The sequence below is a fragment of the Eurypyga helias genome, unplaced genomic scaffold (assembly GCF_000690775.1).
Source record: "Eurypyga helias isolate BGI_N326 unplaced genomic scaffold, ASM69077v1 scaffold7271, whole genome shotgun sequence".
Taxonomy (NCBI): Eukaryota; Metazoa; Chordata; class Aves; order Eurypygiformes; family Eurypygidae; genus Eurypyga; species Eurypyga helias.
In genome coordinates, this window is record NW_010228829.1 from 19,527 (window position 1) to 29,660 (window position 10,134).

A 10,134-nucleotide genomic window follows, 5' to 3' on the forward strand; every position below is an offset into this window, starting at 1 on the left:
TTACTCTGTCGCTCCCTTGCTGGCGCCAATACGATCTGCATTTGCAGGTAAATACACTCCCATGCTCTGTAAAATGTTAGAGGCGGGCCCGGCCAGCCCGGACTGTGCACTGTAGGATTCAAGCAGGTTAGCCACTAGGTTCGTATCCACATCGACTGGTGTCAACTCGGCGTCTTCTGCTCCAGAATCAGGGCCAGCGTTTTGAGAAGTCGTTGCATTACCAAAACTTGCCTATGGTTACGTATAAAGAGAAAGTTTTATCAAATTGTATAAACGGGTTTAAAAAAAAATAATTTAAAAGAAGACACACCACAAGAGAAAAGAAACAGGGAAACAGCTCTGCAGCCAACAAAGTTCAGTACGTTCCACACTGTCTCGACAGACAGGTATTTAGTCACCAAATGCTCATGCCAGTTAAAAATCACCACTTTCCATCATACAGATTAAGTGCCAAGGGACGGACAGGGAGGGGGTTCCTGAGTCCTGGCTCAGTTTCCTACGGGAGTAATCTACCACGGGAACTCCAGGAGTCAAGCTGCAGCTGCTTTCATTACTACTAAAACAGGGAAGGGAAACTGTCCTGGAAATGATGTGCAACTTAAAGCTCAACGAAATTTTGGTTGGGTTTTTTCTTCGTTTGGGGTTTCTACTTTGTTTTGGTGATATTTTTGGTTTTTTTAGCATATTTCCTCTTTCCAACTAAATCTCTCAAAACTACTGTGCTACAAACTAGCGCTCAAGCCATACTTACCCCTTTCTTTTGGGTTGTGAAACTTTTACCAACATTGGTATGTGCCAGTTCCCTGTCCATCTCGTCCATGTATGACTTCAGACTGCCTATGAGCTCATTAGGTGATGCCTCCTCGTCTTGCCCTTGATTTTCAGCATCTAAGTCATCATCATCCTCATCCAAGAAGTCAAACTCCTCCTCTTCATCCAGATCATCAGAATCCAGCTCTTCAGAGTCTGGCCCTAGGTATTATTTTGTGTCAGTACAGATAGCAAACATATCAACAGGGTGCCCATGGGTGATCAGAAAACCCAGGGAAGCTAAATAACCAGGAGATATCCTGGCAAAAGAACCAAAGAGGCAATCTCACCTAAAATTCTGTCTAAGGCTTTTGTAAAAGAATCTACGTCAAAGGTAACATGGGATTCATCAGATGACCTGAAACAAAAATATTTTTAAATAAAGTTGTTATGCTTGCATAAGCCTGACACGGGCATAAACCACATGGCATACTGATTTCTCTCAAGCCTACATTAAAGTTGGGACATTTGAACTGATGGTCTTAAAAGTCTGAGGCCTGTATGAATTAGACATGAGACGGCAAGTGGAAGAGCTGGCATAAAGGAGAAAAGAAAACCAACAACTTTGTCTGTCAAACAAAAATTGCACTACAGGCAACTAAAACAACGATGCCTAAGTCCTGGAACAATGTGGTGGTGTTATACCTCAGACAAAGATTTTAAAAGCTGAGAATCTCTGAGGTCTCCTGCCTAGAAAGAACACTAGAGGTTTCATTCTGATCTCTTGTAGGGCTTGGTGATTTGCCTCTTTTCTTTTGTTTTTTTTAAATAACTGAAAAAAACTCTGACATTGACACTAGCAGTAATTAAAAAGGATCAAACAGTTATGAGCATAAATTGAGTAGATCCTTATACGCTTGATGCAGCTTACACAGCATCATTTTCTCAGTATTAAAGCTATGAAAAAGAACCTGGGCAATATGCTACTACCTAACTCTCGTTTTTTCAAGTGAAAGGCCTGCCCACATAATAGTCACACACACTTTCTTAACTCCAACAATAGTGGCAGTCTGCTGCTGCCTGTATCTTCAGTTAGCACTTCTCTTTCACTGCTGGGAACAATGAGAGGGATCCGCAGTAATTCTTTTCACCCGCTTCTAGGTGGTCAGTAAGTGCTTCAGCAGTGCAAAACCAGGCCCAGAATATTCAAAATACTCACCTACAGGAAGTCTAAACACAGCTGTACCGCAAAAATCAGCAGTCCTAATTCACAGATTCCCTCAACTTGAGTTGCATTATTATCTCTGTACAGCCTCATCACAAGCATTTCAGCACATCCTCACAGTAGAAAAATCTCAGCACAAATTAACTTGAGGTGTACATTTTAATAACAGTGTTAACTACGGTAATGAACAACAGTAAGCCTTCAACTTAAAAGGGTCCAAAAAACATTTAAAAACCACAGAACCAAACTAAGTAAGAGTGCTGGAAAACGGTACAACTTCCTGTACCATTTTACCTGCACCAGTGTCAGAGCGGTCACTAAGCTGGTTTAAAAGCAACTAGTAGAACCCTTCGAAACTTCGATTCTCTGCATTACAGAATCGACCAAAGGACTGCAGGAGAATGAAAACAGAGTCTACACCAGACACCGAACTCAACAATACTCCTACCATGGCATTTCTGCTCCTTCATGCGTTGAGACTTTGGATACAAAAGCCTTCATACTTTCAGCAACTGCTTCCAAGTCGTATTTCTGCTCCTCCTCATTTGAGGAAAGAAAGGACTCATTTCTTGTCTCCTTCAGCATCTGATCTAGATCAGCCGGTGTAATCTCCAGCCAACTGTCATCTGAAAGAATACAGGACACACTTGTTATTCTGCCCAAGTCTGTTCGCCCACAACTCCCAGTCCAGACGGTTGAGAGTACTACTAGCTTTTTGTAGCTTACTTTTGTACTATTAAGTTTTCATGCTTATACTGGATAACACAGGGTATAAAGCACTGAGGGGTCGGGGAGTTCAGATTTCATTTTACTACTCTAAAATTCTGTTTTATATGTAGCCTCAAACTAGCAGATATTGTTCTCGTCACAGATAATCCTTCTGCCACTAAATGAAGGAAGAAAAGATTAACACTATAAAGGGAGAGCAGATCCAACCTGCCACTGTGATCATTAACACCACTGCATTTGTGAACTACCGCATCATTCAGAAATCCAGACGTGACCTGTTCTGCACACTGGCAACAACTGTATTTCTGTCAAATGAGTGAAAAAAGACTATCGTATAAAGGTTATGCTGGTCTTACGTTGCCTATCAGAGTAGACCAAATAGAAATTTTGTATTGTCAGTATTGGAATTGGTTTATTATTATAAAAATGTTTAAATGCTTTCTGTCTGGTAGACAGTTGACACAAAGTACTTGATCCAATGCAAGTGTGTATGGTGTTCCTGATCTAGTGATATCCAGCCAGAAAGTGGAGAGCATATCTTGCCAATTCACAGCCCCAAGCTTTGTGGTATATACAAATGAACTGGTTGCCTCAGTCTGAAATGATGGCCCATCAGTAACACCTCTAGAAGGCACAGGATAGGAGAGAAACTAAATAGATACAGAGACTAGTACAGCGCTCTGAACATTCACCCTCTTCCCCCACCAATAATCATTTGTGACTGGAAGAGTCTATGCCCCCATCCTGCTCACCATCCTCTGGAGGAAGACAAGCTGCTTCTCTCTCAAATTCCTTCAAATCAATGGTTGTTGTCCGTAGCAATGTCAAGATTTCATCGCCTGGGCTCACTTCGACAGAGCTAGAATGAAAAAATTTGATTTACTGAAATGGATTTTACTAGCATCACGATGCCAATGGCATCACGCACTCTACATGCAGGTTTTCGCTCAAATTCTTCAGTATTCCTTCCATGCAAATACATCAAAAAGATGTGAATTTTAGGGAAGTACCAGAATACTACACAGAGAGTGTTCACCAGAACAAGACACAGTCAATTACTGCAATCCCTTGTGGATGGCTCCAAAGCCTGTTTCTCATGTTTCCTTTGTTCTTTGTGGGGTTTTTTGCCTTGGTAAACATCAGGACTGCCAGATCCCAAGCAGCACAGACTGGAACTTCAACCAACTAACAGTTCAGATATTATGAGCTGGCAAACGCTCAGATATTTATGGAATTATTTATTTTTGGATTTGATCTCCTGGAGAAATCTACAGCCAGCTGCCTGTCTTGAGTAAAGGAGACAGATTACTCCATATTTATTATTCACTGGGATTGCTTTTCAATGAAACTTTCAAATGCTTACTGTAGCCAGCCAACCAAACGATGCTTTTCAGTCACCTCTTAACCCACTTGGAATAGCTTAATATTTTACAAAACCAAGATAAATAGTTACTCAAGCAGTAAGTTCTACTAGTAGAGAGTATTCTAGAGGAACTAATGCCCATATGTCCTAGCCACAGCACCTATCTTAAGTGTACAGTGGAGAAAAGGGTCCATGTTTTTTTGTAACACGTGTTAAAAAACCTTAGTAAAGTACATACAGTGTATGATTACTCATGGATTTCAAGTAGCCCTTACCTTTCTGGCTTGGCAACAGATTGCCTGAAATAGTCTTCTGCCATATGCAACCGTTGCGTGTACTTCACAGATCCTTCCATTTCTCCCTGTTAAATGCAAGTCACAAATACGAACCTAAACAACTCTCCCTGCCCTTCCTTTTCACAGTCAGGCTGCATAACGGTGCCTACCTCACACAGAAATGTAGTGCTGAGAAAATCAAACCAAGTAATTGCAGCACATGCTTGAAACAGAATACAGGAAATGGGCATAAGGTGCTTTCACGGTCAGGTATGAAGACTTACGCCACAACCATATGTGGTACACTAAAAGCAACCACAGGCAATACTACGATTCCCACAACAGGGTGGATTTACCATGCCCAGGTTACAGTCGTACAGGAACTGTGAATAAATCTCCTGGTGTTTGGGAATTATCCACAGAAGTGGCACTGCAGTATTGTAAGAATATTCCCCTTTTCCTACATTAACCTAAGCATTTTGATAGAGTTGTCTAATTTTATAAACTTCAAATAAGTAGTCAAAGGTATCTTTAAAAAAAAAAACCAACCCCATAATTAGAAAACAAAACCCACAAAAAAAACCAAACAAAAAATACACTTACATGGGTTCATGGGTGTTTAGTACAGATCTTTAAGAATGTTTAATTCTAGAGCTATGCAAATCAAAGGTAAAACAGTGAAAAGTTATACTGACACGTAACCACACTGTGGTTTCCTTAATTTAACTGTATTCCCCTCTCTTTAGATAAATTAATTCATGCCCAAATCCTGCTTTTTCCTTTTGTAATTTCCAAAATAAATTGATTTTGAAGTAGAACAAAGTCCTTTAAAAGACAGTCATTCATTCTGCATAGACAGAAGGATTAGATTTCTTGTCCCGCTGTAACTACTTGCACAAGTTCACGAGCTAAAACATGTTTTTCCTGGAACTTCTAAAGGACACACACACACAGCTTCACCTTGAAATAATTTTTTTCCTTCAGGCTGCTGAGGAATCTCTCCCACAAGGGACCGCTTAACATACTTCTCTTGGAATCAGGAGATACTTTACTGCACTTGGAGCACAAAATTTCAAAGCCGTGAGCCTGTAGAAGAGACGCAACAAGAGGTTCTTGAGGTGTGACAAATTTAAGTGCACCTTGAAACGACTGCATAAAGAACCCACTGTCCTCGAACTCCTGATGCTGCCATTTGAGAAGCAGGTGCCAAAGCAAATTTTATGTCAGGCAGCAGTATCTTGCTTTGGAAGTTGGAATCTGTCTTTCTAAAGCAATAATGGATCATTCTGATCTTGTGAAGTGTATCTACATGGGCAAGTCACCCCAAATCAACCTAGAAAACAGATCTATGGCACACAAGCTACTCCTCACATAAGCATGAAGAACTTCCATGTATCTATAACACATGCTGAACTGCAAACTTGCCTGGCCTGCGCATTTTGTGGGTGCAAAGTGGCTGCACTGAGGCCTAAGTTTCAGGAGAGCAAATTTCAGAAGAGAACACTCAGATTCTTTGTTTTTATTTGCAGCAAGATCCCAGGGCACACTGTGACCGGCTTCCTTTCTGCCCTTCAAACAGCCAAATCCCCTTTGCCCCCACCTCAGATGTTGCCTACGACCAAGGTAGCTGTAACTGTACTGCAACTGTAGGCAGTCAAGATTGCTTAATCAGTCCTGAGGCATTTGTAGCTTTGATGCACACTAAGTTTGGAGTAGGCAGAGCTCTAAACTGAAATGCAAATTTAGTCCTCAGAAACTTCTCTGTGTGCAAATGCCAAAAACAGCAACTCAGAACATGATGGGATGCGCTGCTTCAGCCAGAGGCTAAAACAGAACTCATCTATCCCAAGATGGAAACTATTTCCCATATTGCTTAAGGGAAAATTAACTGGGTTTGGTACCAGTTCAGCTGCAGTACTACAAACATGTAAATCCCGGTTGGGATAGTTTAAAGGGGTGGAAGTGCAAGAGTGCTCTAATGTGTAAAAGAAAACTCCCATGACGCTGTATTTCCAGAAAAACAGTAATTGCGAATTTGCTCACATTTTTCTGCACAAGCAGACAATTTAAAAGCAAAGAGACATTTCTCAGACGTCTATAAACAAGCAAACTGAACAGACTAGGTACAAAACGCATAAAAAATAATCACCAGTTTCATTCCCAATTCATAGGCTTTGTACTGAGGGTGAGATGGGAGGGGCAGTGTGTATCCACTTCGCCTGTCTGGAACAAACTTCTGCTGCACCAGTTGCGCATATAAACACTTTGTGAAAGTAACCTGAAAAAGCCAGAGCAAAAGAAAAACAGTCACTGAAGCGTGACTCTTGTGTACGTGCATCAACTTTCCACCAGTCTTCTCTACATTCTGTTTTAAAGCACCCAGATTACAGACAATGTCTGAGATTGTATTCAAATTACATCTTGGATACATTTGTCTAAGACACATTGCTTTTCAGATCCTATGAAGTATGTTCCAAGTTGACATAATATGAACTTCATTCAGTCTAAATACATTAAAAAATACTATTCAAGCCAACAAGGTATATTCTGAAAAACATAAGTGTTCTTTTTAATGAACGAAATCAAAGCTGAGATCCCAAAAACGGTCTCGAAGTCTACAATTTGACTCCCAAGCTTATTTTCCGGAGTCTAGGGGTACAACTCTAACACAAAGATCAGATACAACATTGCTTGGACGATGCTTATAAAACACTTCATAACCTCCATCAGTTCCAGAACCTAATTAAGTGACAAGTTGCATCAGAAGGCTCACTTACGATGGTCATCACACGCTCTTCTGGAGGGAAAGTTCGAAAAGTGCGACATGCTCGTAAATCCACTGGATCCCGCAGGTAAAAGGCCTGGACTGCTGCAGCCACCAATGAAGGGCGCTGCCTCAGCACTGCCACAATGCCTGCTGGAAGGTAGCAGTGAGCTCGGTGAAACGAGGCCTGAATTTTCTCAGGATACCTGTATCATACAACAGCAGCACAGCGTATTACGTGTATTGCAAGCCCACACCGCTCCTTTTGTTATTATCATTCCCAGTTTCATTTTAATATTAATCTATATCATGGAACAAGTGCCAGAAGGTTATTCTAAGCTGAAGTTAAAACACAGGTAATCTAACACCTCGAATGTCTGCTTACATATATATACACATATATATAAATGCACATGGCTAACAAACATTTAATCCCCACATTGGAATGATAAAGCACTGTGAATTTGACTAACACCGCACCGAGTGTAGAATTCATCTGGCTCACGCTGTCAAATCCTTGCCAATAAAAACCCAAACCATGGTGTGCTGAACACACCCGTGACAAGCTGACGCTCTGAAAAGCACGCTGGCTCTACACTTCAGTTTGCAATCCTCTTTCTCCCCGGAAAAAGGGCTTCTAAGGGCTCACAGAACTTTTTCAGTGCAAGAAGGATGCGAAGGGAGAGTAACCTGTTATTGTCAGGTGTGGCATCATAGCAGTGAACCACTTCCAGAGCCCCTGAGCAACACTTGCAGCCTACAGGACGTTGGTCCCCCTCTCTAGAAGAATGCCATAGAAAACCTCTACCTGCTGGTTTCTGAAAAGGGAGCAACTTTATCACACCTAACAGGAAAAAGATGAAATACAAGAAAGCACCCCAGACAGCCCAGAGTGAAAACTGGCTGTTGCAAAACACCGAAACAAACCACCCACATACCCGTCAATGCGTTTATACACTGCTGTTCTAATGGGTTCTGCAGCCAGGAACTCCTCCGAACGGGTGGATAACAGCGTTAGCGCCTGCGGGAGCGTTGGGCTGGCAGCGGATAGGTCACACTCCTGCTCGTGCGTCTCTGACAGCGGAATGATGTGCAGCTCTCCTTTGTAAAAGAACACCTGGCAAACAGTTACATTCCCATCAGATGGGATAAAGAGAGTCACACACTGAGCAACGCAGAATTTCATTTCTTACATGAATGTGTTTGTTTACACACAGAAAATACTGAGTACAAATAGAAAAATAATATAGGAAACAGCTGGGGTTTTGGTTTTGTTAGTTTGTTTTTAATGGGAGATAAGGTAAATACAGATGCCAGAGATCATGATCTAACCAGTAAATAAAAACTCCTATTTTAACTGCAACAAGTTTGGTCAAATGTATTTTGTTTCCATAATCACAGCAATACCAACAGTTTCTCTTCAACTAGAGATTTGCTTCAGGGGAATCAGACAGCGTAACCTAATGGCTGAAGAATGGGACAGGGACTAAAAAGCATGATTTCAGGTGCTACTCATGACCTCTGTTGGTTCCTTATCCCAAGAAAAGAACTGAATGTAATGTTATTAACTCTAATTCCATCCATTCCCTCAAACAGAAGGAAAATATGGTGCTGAGAGTCCAGACATAGGTTTGCAATTAATTTTTGTGTTGTGTTCCACCCCTTCTTTAAGTCTTGTGATAGATAAAAAAAAAAAAAGATAACACAAATCTTTGCTAATTAAAAAGTAAGTTCTTTGCACTTAAATCCATTGCCAAGAAGCTCAGTGGCACAGCTACTAGCAATCATCACCAGCAAGGTAATCTGGCTGCAGCCGTCAGGTAACGGAGTCCACTCCCTAATTCCCCTATGCCAGACCCATCTGTCTCCTTGCAGAGTCAGCAACACTCCAGCCTCGAGCATTCCCCAGTCTGAGGGCAGCAAATGCTCATGCCTGAGCCCTCCAGAGTATGGTAGAAAAAAATCCAAGTGGCTGTAGCAGAGCTGGAAAGCTCAGGCGGATCCAAAGAGTGCTCCTGAGAGGAGCAATATGGTGCATTTGTATTCCACCACTAAATGTATTCCATAGTTCCCATGTTGTCCAAGCTTCCCTGCACACCAATAACCTAGAAAATGGAAAGCTGGCCAAACTTAACCATTTTACAGATCAATCAATAGCAAGACAGCTTCACTGCCTTCACATTTGCCACCATAAGTAGTAAGGTTTAAAAAGGTCACTCAGGTCACTTATGAAACAACCCTTAAAGAATGATTTATGTGCAAGAGTCTGATCTAGCTGAACAACACAGACTCACAGCCTAGCAGGTAGGTCTCCATAGTTTTGCCATTAGCGTAAGAATGTATTAGTATGAAGAGCGTTCTCGTTCTTCCATCCATCAACAAACCGATTCTAGAAGAACCACTTGGTGTCTGTAACAATTTCCAGGTACCCCTACAGCAGTTTCTCAGGATACACCCTAAGCAGCCTACCGCACGGGCACACAGAACACAGTGCAGAATCAGAGGTTTCCAGTGGATAAGCCTCTCATGAGACGTCGACAGCAAGCATAAAGCAGCTCGTTAAAACCAGAATGAGAAAAGATCGTACTGAAAAAACACGTGCTGGTAATTAAAACAAGTCTCGAGCCCTGACCAGATGTTTCTTCGCTAGTAAGGGAGGGACAGCGCTCTGGATTTTCAGCGGCACACCACCTGGCTAGGTAAGAGGAGCAAGACAAAACTCAAGGTGCTAAGTAAACGGCCACTGTGAGCCACCTCCCGACTGGCACCGAAGTTTCACTCACCCTGTTGTCGCTATTCTCAGGATTCAGCCACTCTGGGAGAAAATCGGCTGCTTCTATCAAGAGAAACTCCCCATCGCTGTCATCGATCCTGGCCAAGGAGAAACCGGTGTTTTACTCGGGAAACTAGCACAGCACAGTAACGAACGCTTCTAAATGCGCATCTGGGGTTGGGGTTTTTTCGTTAATAAAGACACGACATTCCAGTGCCCCTGTCAGGAAAGGCGCTGCCCCTTCCCGCCCCCGCC

At 42.1% G+C, this 10,134-nt stretch overlaps 1 protein-coding gene across 1 annotated transcript; it reads right to left on the reverse strand.

Moving 5' to 3' along the window:
* Positions 1–10,000, reverse strand: ECD (ecdysoneless homolog (Drosophila); the record flags this gene model as incomplete). The annotated part of the gene is made up of 11 exons (XM_010160150.1): positions 1–231; positions 752–972; positions 1,101–1,168; positions 2,424–2,601; positions 3,457–3,563; positions 4,343–4,428; positions 5,303–5,428; positions 6,492–6,620; positions 7,120–7,312; positions 8,045–8,223; positions 9,890–10,000. Coding segments are annotated over 11 exons (1,629 nt in total), but the record flags the coding sequence as incomplete, so codon positions are not given.
* Positions 10,001–10,134: the final 134 nt, after the last annotated feature.